The sequence below is a fragment of the Labrus bergylta genome, chromosome 13, assembly GCF_963930695.1.
Source record: "Labrus bergylta chromosome 13, fLabBer1.1, whole genome shotgun sequence".
In the NCBI taxonomy this organism is placed as follows: domain Eukaryota; kingdom Metazoa; phylum Chordata; class Actinopteri; order Labriformes; family Labridae; genus Labrus; species Labrus bergylta.
This window is the reverse complement of record NC_089207.1, coordinates 15,009,116-15,022,094: the sequence shown is the minus strand read 5'-3', so window position 1 is coordinate 15,022,094 and position 12,979 is coordinate 15,009,116. Positions and strand designations below refer to the sequence as shown.

At 39.8% G+C, this 12,979-nt stretch overlaps 1 protein-coding gene across 2 annotated transcripts in view; it reads left to right on the top strand.

Annotated features, from left to right (window-relative positions):
• The window catches only part of epb41l5 (erythrocyte membrane protein band 4.1 like 5), a 35,574-nt gene extending 23,563 nt beyond the window's left edge, over positions 1–12,011 (top strand). Inside the window, exons 17-26 of one of the 2 annotated variants that reach the window (XM_020647849.3) lie at positions 3,542–3,693; positions 3,885–3,982; positions 4,759–4,893; positions 5,211–5,278; positions 5,994–6,116; positions 7,452–7,533; positions 7,884–7,964; positions 9,113–9,175; positions 9,476–9,615; positions 9,973–12,011. In XM_020647849.3, coding sequence (XP_020503505.1) covers positions 3,542–3,693; positions 3,885–3,982; positions 4,759–4,893; positions 5,211–5,278; positions 5,994–6,116; positions 7,452–7,533; positions 7,884–7,964; positions 9,113–9,175; positions 9,476–9,615; positions 9,973–10,042 — 1,012 coding nt within the window. In that variant the 3' untranslated portion in view covers positions 10,043–12,011. Of the gene's footprint in view, positions 1–3,541; positions 3,694–3,881; positions 3,983–4,758; positions 4,894–5,210; positions 5,279–5,993; positions 6,117–7,451; positions 7,534–7,883; positions 7,965–9,112; positions 9,176–9,475; positions 9,616–9,972 lie in introns of both variants that reach the window. The other variant, XM_020647848.3, reaches the window with a different exon arrangement.
• The last annotated feature ends 968 nt before the right edge of the window (positions 12,012–12,979 follow it).

Genomic DNA, 12,979 nt, shown 5'->3' with positions numbered 1-12,979 from the left:
AGGACAAAACAAAGTTAAGGCGTTGGCACTACTGAAGAAAATCCTCAAGGAACCTTGTTTGCGTTAAAGAACGCATGTATGTGACAACATGCAGTAAATAAGAATTAGCACTTTTTTCTGTCAGCCTCATGTTATCAGCCGCCTTCTGCTCTCGTCCTCTTTTCCGTTTTTTCTCTAAATCCTGTGTCGAACAAGCTTTTTCTCACTCACTTATTTGCATACAATCTCCCTCTCCTGCATTATTGTCATTCAATGCTTCCCTTCCTCCTCCCCTCTAATCTCACTCACAATTTACATACCCTCACTCTCACTCTATCCCCATCTGTTCACCCCCCCCCCCCCCCCCCCTCCTGTTTGTCCCCTCCCCTATCCTTCAACCTGTTCTTCCCAGGTCTCCATTTCCCTTCATCCTCCCCGCTCATGTGTCATCAAAGCTTCCTACAAAGGAGTTTCAAACGGATCCGAGTGACTCTTAACGGCCTTCACCTTCTGTACTGTGTTAAATGGACAGCAGGTTAATGAATGGGAATGGCTCAGCAGTGACGCGCCTCTGAAAACAGTCTGGTATTTGTGGTGGTGACTTTACCACATGGAAGGACACAAGCCTTAAACATTCCTCATTCAACATTCAACACAAGCAACTGAAAGTATCAAATATTCAGTCTGGTAACATCCCTCAAAGAAGGGAATGATGTCCTCCTTTTTCTTCTTAATGTTTCGGTTAGTCACTGTATTTGAATGCCACTTTTCCTTGACTCATGCCCCTTGACTAATGACAGTTCTGAAAAGTGACCCTCATTTGCTCGTTCTCTCCCTATTTCCTCTCCCATTATGTTACGTTTTGTCTCCCTTCCCCCCCCCCTTATTTCTTCTGTCCTTCACACTTAACCTCATGAAACAGGCTGGCTGGGTGACACAGTATCGATGTAAGGCTTAGGAATTCAGCTTAACTTTCATCTCTGCAAGGAAACTACAAGTTTAACCTGTGACTACAAAGTTTTAAAGGAGGGTTTTAACCTGCCCTCCTCGGTTAAATATCTAAAAAAAAAAAAAAATAGCTTTGTTTTTTTATATTTTCAAAACTGTATTATTGATTTAAACTTAAATTCCTTCAAATGATTTCCTCTTAAGCAAATGTGATTGTTATATTTTGTATGTAATCAGCTGTACACTATTCATGGATCTGCTGCACTGTTTGAAATGAAGTTGATATACTTCTCATCCGTAGAGATTTGTCTCTGAGGTTGTTAGCCTAGCTTAGAATGAAGCAGGATGTTGCCTTTCAAACAGACTATTTATATTTTATAAAGTCATCTCGTTTGTACATTTTAACTTGTGTCAAACACATTTTTAGAAATGCTGGATTATGCTTCTTTTTTTTTGTCTTTTCTCATCTAGTATTAAGCTAACCTGAACATATCGTAGCCTTAATGCTTCCTTCTCTTCCATCTTCTTGCAAGAAGTCAAACAAGCACAATACTATTACGATGATCAACACTGAATGGAATTCTTTTGTTTTTTAATTTGTCTGTTTTGAAGTACACTGTGACAGTTTGTTTTGTGATCACCAATGCCGTGGTGCAGACACAGCTGGGTAGGGTTTTAAGGAAATTGACCCAACCACCAAGTTCGGTGGTGGATTTGACTGATGAATATTCACTGATTCCTTACGACACCACTGATCAAATGTTCCCTGCACTGCTCCACCAATGAAGAAGATGATAATAATAATGATATTTATAATAATACTGCTTAGTAAGATGTTTACAACATCACTGACCAAAGGTTGTATATCTTTTTGAATTGTATGTTGAACTTTATTTATGAGAATAAAGACCAAAATATGTCACAGAAGAGTTTTAAGGTTTATACAGAGTACTTCATGTGTAATGAGTCTCTACCACATTCCTGTAGATGCACAATCTGAGAAGATTATCATGTTGCTGGGCTCAGAATGGAAAGTTTACTGATATTATCTTTATGCTATTAAACTCGTAACTTAGCCGTTTGAAAATGCAAACCACACTTGGGGCAGCTGTGGCTCAGTTCAACCGGAAAAGTTGAGGGTTCGATCCCCAGCTCCTGCAGCTACATGTCTGATGTGTCCTTGGACAAGACACTTAACCCAAAGTTGCTCCCGCTGCTTCGTCGGTGGTGTTTGAATGGGATTAGTTAATACAGATGGTCACTTTATATTTTATTTTTATATAGCAGCCCATGTTTGAACAGGTGGGTGTGACATGCGGTGTAAGAGCGCTTTGTGTAGTCAGAAGTAAAGTCCATTTACCATTAGCAATGAGACCTTGTTCAATGAGACCTTGTTGCTGTTCTCAACTTGAGGTTAAATCAACAACAGAGATGTGACCATCAACATCACTGATGTACAATAACAAAATAGATATTGCAACTAGATTATTTTTAGAATTAAACGAAAAATTATTACAATGTTACAATTGAATACATATTGACTGCTTGGATATCTGACAATGAAATCTCTCCTATGCATGATTACTACAGTGGTGATAATGTGTTTCCTTTGCAAAATTCCTTTTGTGGGTATGTGAAATATACCTCCCCTCCCTTTCTGTCATATGTTTTTGTTTATTGCCCACATGAAGGTTGGATATAAACTTGCTGTTTCTTTGAAGAGGATTACTTAACATGTGGGGGTTGAGTTATGAGTCCTCCTTGTGCGAAGCATTGTACTTTCTTTTTTTTCTTTTACTTTTTTGGGTGTGTTGTGTGTTAGCGGCTGTTCTCCCTTCAGGCGCCATACAGTAATATAAACCTCTTTATGTTTCACCGTGTCTTCAGGCTGCGTTTATATGAGGTAATTACTTTGCTGCAAGAAGAGCTTCTACCAAAACCCGTGTATCAAACGTTTTCTGTCAGTTTGCTTTAAAGTCTGAGGGTTTTAACCTGCCTTATTTCACACTGAAGTTATTTCATTGGCTGAATGTAAACCTCTTCAGACTGATTTTTGGTGATTTTTTTCGAGGGCTCCCATATCTTTCCTTAAGGTGTACAGTAACTGTTCTTTGTCTTTATTCTTTCTTGTATTCTTGTAAGAACAACACAACATATTTTTATTCTAGTCGAGTGTTTGAATGAATGTTTGACCACATGAAACCTGTGAACGAACTTACATGATCAGAAACTTTGTCAATGATGTGATTTTTAAGATAAACATATTACATTTTGTAAACAGCAAATCTCCCCTTTTTTTTCAAAAACAATAGACTACAAGGACATTGCATTTTTGTTGAAGAAGGAGATTTATATTTTTCATTCAAGTTCTTATTTGTTGATGGGGATTTACTTTACCTTGTCATCATCTGTGAGTTTGCCATGTTTGCAGTCAGTTCTTATCTAATGGATGCTGCAGGTAAGTTGTATGGATGTACAATCTTTTGCTGTATTCATCTGATCACCTCACTTGTTTCGCTTTATGTTTAAAATTGAATCTCTTATCGTGTTTACCGCCCATATTAATCAGCTGCTTCTGTTTTATCCCCCTCTTTTGTTTATCTTTTGTCTCCAGTGTGCCCATGGTTGCCGACCTGATGGAAACATGCATTGATGATGTCCTCAGGGCTCCTGTCGTTCCACCGGTGACGGCTACAGAGGAGGCCGGACCGAGCAACGCCTATGCTACCCCCGGTGTCGCCGGGGACGATCCTCCCAGCCTCACTGGTGAGCTTACAGAAAGCCTGGCAAACACAACAAAGAGCATTCAGAGACACAATGAAGTCATATCGGAAAGGTCTATGCAGAAATGTGGTTTCACAGACTTATCATGAACAGAAAACAGTGTCATTCTAGGAGTGTGGTCAATGTGTATGAACCTGTATTGATTGAAATGTAACATTGTCACTCTCAAGAAGCATCCGCTCGTCTGAAGCAGCTGGCTTTAGAGAGCAGTCCACCACTTCCTGCAACTCCGAGAAACAACATCAATGTCAACATGGCCATGAATAATCAGGTGAGTTTTTGTTTCTATAGTTACTTTGTAAACACTTTGAAATAGGGCTGTCAGTGCGATTATTGTGCAAAATTAATGCATTTATTAAATTCTAATTGCGTTAATCACGTGGCATTTTGACCCTCGCGGCACACTTCAGTTAATACAACATAGCATGTTCCTGCAGCCAGAGTGATCCAAAAGAACAACACAGCTCGCTGCGCCCTCTAAAGGCTCATTTCACTGTAAGAGACTCCCACACAGCTCAGTTGACGAGTCAGAAGTAATATCTGACACCAAACATTTAACTTTTTTCACCTTTACATTTAGCTTTTATCAATAAATATATATACTTGATTTATATTACATTTTAAGTGTGAAAAATTGCATATTCTTCCTTTAAATCCATATCATACTCTTTGATCTAGCGGTGCGAGTGCTTCCTTATTTTCACTTAAAATTAATGCAGGTATTTATCCAAACAGGAAGTATAGCAATGTAGCTTAAGACAGTACAAAATAAAAGCATAACAAACACTTCTATTGAGATGCAAAATAATGTTATTTCAAACATGCAATCAGAAATGTGATTCATTGTGTTTAACTATTGAAATTCTGTGATTACTCTGATGGCTGACCTCTGATTTAAAAATATTTTATCGTTCGGCAGCCCTACTTTAAACCCCGAGGCTGGGGTGGCATGGCATACGTTTCAGTTCTGTCAGATATGAAAACCATATTTCACTCTCTCTTTTCTTCTTGTTGGGATTGGGGCCTCACTTGGTCCTGCGCAAACAGGAGGACGTGGTGAAGCTCACAGAGAAGTGTGGCCTGAGCAGCACAGGCAGTAGTCCAGTTGTCACTCCACTGCGCACCCCAGAGGATCTGAAGAGCAACATCCTGAAAGCACAAGCTGAGGCCGCTGCCCTCAAGGTGATGAACAAAGACCACCGACTGTGCACACAGATATGGAAGGAGGAAAGAGAAGCCTTTGAACAATCAAATGCACTGATTCATTGTATTGTATTTAGTGACCATCTTTCAATTTGACAACAGCTCGAGTTTGGCCCAAAAAAATTAGATGAAGTATTTGTGTCAGAGCAGCATTAAATCTGAATTTAAACACGTTGGAAACATCCATGCCCATGTTATAGCTATGATGTCATTGTGAGTTTCTAAGTTCAGCATCCCTCTCTTGACCTGCTTATCTTCCCACCCGCTGATTTATCCCTCTCTGTTTCCCTGTGCAGGGCCCTTCGGAGGAACATGTGGTTATAGTTGGAGATAAAAACTGTAATTTACAGGAGCCTTCTTCCAGGTACGCTCACACTCTTATTAGTATTTTTTAAGAAGAAAGTCTATTGCTACAGAATTCTACAAACATATTTCTTAGGTAAACTTGTAATATTAATAAAGCGAACAGCCGCAGTACACATGGAGAGGAAGAATGCCATTGTCGCTGGCATTTCAGTGACAATGGCTTTGTCTTGAAGTTCTCCCTCCTCCTCCTCCGTCTTCCTGAGTCATCCAACTGTCCACACATTGTCTCATCCAATCGCAGCTCTCCCCTCCTGCTAGAGCCGATTAACTACTTGAATATTCATGAGGATTATTATAGTAGTTCACAACATGACATCATCTTCAGCTCATCCTTCCAAGCAGAGCTCTGCATTGTCTTGTATGAGAGGGAGACAGTCAGTGGCTCCTGATGAGAAGAAGAGAATGAGCCATGTTAGCTTGGCTAGTGCTATTTGTGAGAGTATACAATATGTTTATGATAAATTATATGTACAATTCTCTTTTTCTAACAAGATGTGTTGTAATGCGATGTTAACTCATTGTGTTTCATCCCCTGTCGCACATTCAGATTTGATTCATGTTGAGGTTGTTCATTTTTAGGAAAAGATTTCACTCTGTGCTTTAGGGTCAATTTGACCCTGTTGTGCAGGTCGCTTTTTTTTTTCTCAAGGTATCATGCAGATAAGCAACAAATTCCTAAATACAAACCAAAATGTTGTATTGTCTTTGTGTAGGTTGAAGGTGCGTACCGGGCGAATGGGCAGTAACTCGTCCCTGTCTGTTAGCAGTCGCCCCGACATTCAAGACTCCTGGGACCTGCTCAAGCCAGCCTCACTGGTGTCTCCAGCAGGGGCCAGGTCAGTGTGTGTGTCAGTTATGTCCTGAATACCTTTGTGTGCACCTACTCTAGAAGTGCTGAGTATCAATAATTCCCACTGTAGCTGCTTAAAAAAAGCAAGGGAGAGAGAGAAACTGGGAGAATAGATTAGTGTAGGGTGAATCATTGCAGGTCTCTTCAACTCAACTTTACATAGTTTTAATCAAAACTGTTATTCAAATATTTGTTTTCAAGTCATATGGAAGGATAAATGTCTTCTAAGGTTCACTGTGCCTGTACCATACACTTTGAACCTCCACATGGACTGAGCATATTTTGTTAATTGAAGGAACAGTTGGAAGAAAATTCTGGCCTCTACTGTTTTTATTTTAAAAAGATAATTTCAAACACTTCCAGCCTGTGTTCCCCTGGAAGCAGAACATAAAGCAAATACAATGCACATTTCACAATGATCCAACTTGAGACAAAGGTGTTGCTTTGTGTTTTTTGCAGTCTTTGTCGACATCTGTTGGCATGTATGAGCATTGTGTGTGTGTGTGTGTGTGTGTGTTTGTGAGCATCTGAGCATGATGAGTCACATGACTTGAGTTCTGCCTGGAAACTGCTGCCGTCCCTGCTCATTAAGTGTTTACGGTAGGATGACACAAAAAATACAGACGCGTGCTTAGACAGTTCACAGAGTTTGCATGGCCCCAGGCTCATGGATGCAGTAAAGGCTCCCACTATTCCTGGGATTTTCATTCTGAAGAGGAGAATGTGGACCTGTTGTGTTGAAGCAATATATTTGTTCATGTTGCATGGGGGCGGCAGTAGCTCAGGTGGGACTTGGGTTGGGAACCGGAGGATCGCTTGTACATGTCCCGGTGCGGACCAAAAAATACGGAAGTTGGACTTGTAGCTGGAGAGGTGCCGGGGCTCTTCCCGAGTAGTGTCGAGGTGCCCTTGAGCAAGTCACCGGACCCCCAACTGCTCTGGTCCGCTCCCTGCATAGCCGTGTGCTGCAGCCCCACCCTTACATTTCTCCACTAATACATGTCCACAGATCCTGTGTGTGCATGAGTGTGTGAGAAGCATGTCTCTAAAATAAAAGTGTAAACCAGAATTTCCCTCAGGGATTAGTAGCGTATTTCAAAATAAAATGAATTGAATAAATGATGGACTCTTGACTAGTATGAAGATATTTTTTAAGTAAATTAACAAGAAAAAAACATCAAACTAAAGGCTTTTTAAAAACTACTCTGTCAAAAATAAGGAACTTGACATACATTGCTGGTTTTGTTTGTGTAAAGATTTTTTCATTAATTTGACATCTTCTGTGAAGTCTTTCATTTTTTTTTCTCGTTCCTTTCATCAGTGTCGAGGTGCTGGCTGAAGATTTGAACCCCTCCGTTCCCAAGATGCCCTCTGAGTCTGCTGTTGAAGTCATGTCACCAAAGGTATCATGATTATTTAGAGTTGAATTACTTTGCAGAAAATAGCTGTTCTGCTGTAAAGGAACAAGAATACACGTTTTTCTATTTGAAATGTTTAATTGTAAACAACAACTAATAACACTGAATTGTATACATCCATCTGGTCTGATAAGCATAAAAAGCAGACAATATATTATAAAATGTGTCTACGGGGAGGATTTACATGGATGCAGAACTCCACTCTTACTGAGACTGAGGAATAGTGTTTCATAAAAGAATCTCTTTGACGTGTATTCACCCATGTGAACAAATGTTGTCATTTAGCATGTATACCAGCTTGTACTGTACGTTTGGCATGTTGTGACTGTCTCTAGGCTAAAGCAGAGGAGGTTGACCTGCCTATGACCGCCCCACTGTCTGATAACCTGATTGATTTCACTGACCCAACTCCTGTGGTAAGTTCACAAAAATACTGAATGTGTAGACAGCTTTGACAAACAACAGTCTGTAATGACACACTCAAGAACACGAGGAAGAGTCTGACTCAAACATACCGTAAAATCTGGAATTTAATCTCACTGGTACATAAGACATAGTCTGATTTTTGTGGTCTCCCAGCCAGAAGTAGGTTGAACTGTCTTACTGCGTGAAGATGTTCTATTGCTGTGCAGCTCTGTAGCTCTTTTAGTTCAGTCAGTCTGAAAGTTGTGGATTACTACATACCCTACTCCCTCACGTCTTGCCGCACAACTCCGCTGGTCACTCGTTAACTGTTAACGGTTTTCAATCATTTCAGCACGCCACAAGCTTTATTCACTGAACAGTAAACCACTGCTCTAGATGCATGATTATGAACTCATGACGGAGAAAAGATGGTTAAAAAGTCGCGCAGCCAGCCTCGTTAGCCTCGCCATGTATCCCAGAACGGCTTGCACTGAGTGAACAGGGATGAATTTTCGATTGCGTCCTGTCGTGTTCAGTGTGTGATGGTGAGGGCTGCAGTCAGGATAATGACGGTGTGTGCCTCAGTATTCTACCCTGGTTTGTTGGTTGCACTGATATATAGAACGCAGCTAACTTTCTAGATGAACAAAATTGTGTGTCTTATACATCGGATTTTATATGAAGTGTTTAGGCATTTCTACAAGAGATAGAAATGTAATTATTACTTATATCTATTCACAACATTTGAGTATATTGACACTCTCATAAGGAGAGATACATTTTATTCAATGAAATACTGCAGTGAAGCAGTTAATGTTGTTTATTTGCTCATCTTCAGAGGTACATGCAGTGTACTGTACGTTCTTGCTTAGCCTGTTTTTATTGTCCTGCTCTCTTCAGCCAAAATGATGACATGGTTTGTAGTCTATCATTAATGCACTTTATCAGCTTTAGAGGCAAAGATGCCTCAGATGCTGAATCATTTAAAAGTAGGTGATGCTGGATTTGTCATGAGTTTATAAATATGTGGGCAGCATTCTCACCATTGCATCCCTACAGTAGGTCGACATGGTTGACTACGTATTACCGGTAATAAATAAAGAAAGATCCTTAGAGTGTAACAATACTTTTCTGATTTTTTTTTTTTTTTTTTTTCCAGCTACCACCAGTGCAGCATCCCAAACCAGTCATCACACCCCGCTGGATCGTTCCCACAACTGCTGTGAGTGATGGATTTCTTTACCTACCCATCTAACAGCTCTGCTTTCTGCTCTGTTTGGTTTTGTGCCATTGTGTGTCTTACTTTTCAAAGTTTTGTACGGTGAGAAACTTTGGGATCATGATTTCATCTGTGTTTTTATATAATCTAAATTTGTCTTATTGTCCTGACTGTAGTGATACGAGGCTTGTACGTTTTTTTTTATTTGACCAAATGCACTTGTGTAGTTGCTGTTCACTCATGCTGATGTAGAGGCTATGTAGCGTGACCTCACACCTTCTCCCTCGTCCCCCTCGTATGCAGCCTTCTGGTGTCTTTACTAACGGCCTGCTCGACCTCGACCCCCCTGCTAAGGTCAACCCTCCTCTGCCTGCAGATGGGGGAGCAGCTCTCACCCCAGCCCTCCCCCTCCTCGCTCACGCACGCAGCACCATCTCGGCCAGGTAAAAGTCTAGAACACAAAGCGCTCGTTTTTTTAAAGCAAGCTTGGTAGAATGCTGCCCCCTGCTGGTTGAGCAGGGAAATGTCTACTTAACCTGAACTCCTAGTGCAAGCAAGTCAAGGCAGGCTGAATTCATGCTGTTTCTTCTACTATGAGTATTGTCAAGTCCACTATGAAGGTTTCAATATTTTCTATATCTGTAAAAGTCCTGTCAGTTACTGCAGACATTTCACTTCATGGAGAGATTGTTGATAAATACAGGTTTCCCTACACTTGAATTCAACGCAATGAGCATATTTGTCAGGATTAGAAGTCTCTCTCTCTGATGCAAAAATGTCTTTCACCCCTTATTTAACAGCCCTGTGGGTCAGCAGCCAACACCAGAGGATGGAGCCAAACCCAGAGGTCTCCTGACCACTGAGCTCTGATGAGGGTGGGAAATACAGTAGCAGCCTTCACAGTATTCTTCTACCCCTGACCACTTTCCCAATAACCCCATCACCCATCTACACACACAAGCTGGGACAACTGTGCTGAACACTGGGGGTTTGGAGGAACCTGTGAAGAGGGACCATGAACACAACTGCACCCACGCTGACAAAAAAAAGACTGAACAAGTTGAACTTAGCACACAGGAAAAGTAATAGGAGTATTCAATGATATCATGAGTCAAAGGCTAGTTTTAAAGAAACATGTAGCTGCAGTATTAACATGATGTTCACTGTCTGTGACTTGCCATTCACTCAGTCCATCCAGTCAAAAACCCTCACCCTTCTCACACTGTATGGTACGTTGTAAAAGCAGCCACCGCTGGACTAAAAGGGGAGGGTGTCTCTTTTAGTGCTGCTTCCCTCTCCCTTTTGTAAGTCACACTGTTTTATCACTGTTTAACACACCACTGGATCCCTGCTGCTCTGAGCTTTTCTGATCACACAGCACATAGAGCTGCTGAAGTACACTGGATGAAGGACTACAAAAAGAATCTGTAAAAACTACAATGGCAGTGACTCAAAATGTGGATTCAGAGAGATAGAAACACCTGGACTCTTGACCTGACACATGTGGATATTACACTGTACTGCTCTTGAAGCACACTACAACCCCTTTGTTTTGTTTTGTTTTTTTAACCCAGAAAATACGTCATGTGAAATTCAGCGACTACTTCAGCCCTACGAAGACTTCACTGGATTATCTTTGCAACACTGGAACTAGAAATGAATTGTTTTTATGGCTGACAACAGAGATGACCACTTGTTTTTTTTTGTTGTTTTTTTTACTTTTATTATCCAGCTCTTACTCATGCTGTCTTTACTGATGTTTAAAATTGCCCATTGCTGTTCTGTTCTCGAGCAGTGAAAGGAAGTGATCATTACTGATGAGAATGAGTTCTTGAGTATGTTCAAATGGCTCAAAGATGACAATATAAGAATATGAAGTTTTAGCATTTTGAGCAGAATGCGAGACTATACCTTTTTTTCCTGAAACCGCTCTTCCCACCTGTGGCATTTCATGACGCGGCTCTATTGATGTTTAAACCGTTAACTGTGATCTCTGCAGGTAAACACTGTGTCCAGATATTTGGAATGACTCCGCTGGATATCTGAACTGATGCTATAACATAACCTGACCCTGTTGTAGAACATTACTCCTTGTACTAACACGTCGTAGCTACTACCCCTGCCTTATGGAAAATGAATGTATTCAAATAGTCTCGACTAAGAATGCTGGAGATGCCACGATAGCAAAGTTTTACAACTTGTCAAAATCCAATTTGCTGATACATTTTATTACTGGAGACAAATGTGTGAAATATCTTAAAGCTGGTTTTGTATGTGAAATTGAGGCCTACCTTCTTCTTTTTTTATCTTAATGGATGATATCAGAATAACTCTTAAAGAAAGTTGTTGTTTTATTTTTCAGTATCCCATACAGTATAATCAATACGACTGGATTCTCATTAAATTTGGTAGTTTATTTTTTTTTTTCACTTTGATGTCGATGTCATGATCTGTATTCAACAAGGGAAGCTGACTGTTATACAGCATTTTCTTAGCAGTGACAGTTATTTATGCTACTCGGTTTAAGCGTTCAAACAGTGTCTGAAAGTGTTGTAGCGTATATACAGTTGTAATGTATTGTCAGAGTAATGCTATCAGCTGGCTGTAGATATGAAGTAGATTTATATATATTTTTGAAAATGATGTCAGCAGTATTCTTACCACATACTGAGAAGTTCTCTGCATCACCATGTTTGCTTATTACAGAAGTAGAACATGTATTACTCATCACACTGACTGGAAAAAACACTGATTATATGTCTCAAATGCAATTTTATATGAACTTTTTCTTTGTCTGGAATACCTGATCATGACTCAGTAAAGCTTTGCTACAGTAGGAGTCCATTTGTATTTCATGCATTTTTATTCTGAGGCTACTGACTGTTGATACAGCTGGATTCAAGACATTCTTAATTAGCTGCTGTGCTATGGTCTACATGTGGTTATATTTTTCAACACATGAACTAAAACCTGGCTCCCTCTTAAAAAAAAAAAACAGATTTTTTTCTGGTTCAAATCATAGTAAACGTAAGATTAGCGCTCTCAGCATTAACTAGTTAATTGGGATTAGTTAAGGTCTGAAACTAATGCTTTTTCTTTGCTATTTTGTCCCTTTAGGGTCACCGTGGATAAACCTCTCTGTGTAGTCACAGTGGTAGAAAAGAACGACTAAACACTGCTGCATCTTCGAAAGTCTCATTTCATTTTTAAAAGCTCTCAGACAGCTCAGGTGACGATTCAATATCCACCTCACGACATCAAACATTTCACTTCTTCGCTGTTCGTTTGAGCTGTTTTCATTAAGGTTTTAATCTGTAAAGAGTTCCTTTTTCAGGAGTATTTTGTAACCATTGAGCAATGGAGGTCAGGAGGTCCTTAACTTACTTCAAAATAAAAGCTGGGTTGAATCCACAGCAAGTACAGTACTCTTGCTGAAGACAGTACATAAAATTTCAAAATAAAAGCCCAACAATTTTTATATTTAAATGGGAAATAATGGAATTTCAAACATGCAATTAAAAATGTGTTGAATAGCGATCAACCATTGAAAGTAAGTGATTAATCATGATTAAATATTTTAATCTTTCGACAGCCCTAGAGTAAATTTAGTAAAATCAAGTTCCTCAGCAGAGCTTGGTCAATATAAAATGTCTTTTAGATAATGATCTGCTTTGAGTGTTATTGTTAGTGGCTTTGTGTCATTAGATGAAGTGCTTCAGAAGATTTAAATGTATCTCTCTTTGGTATCACCTGGAGAGTAAATAATTCTTTATATGATCCTGATCATGGGGATTAATTATGAATGAC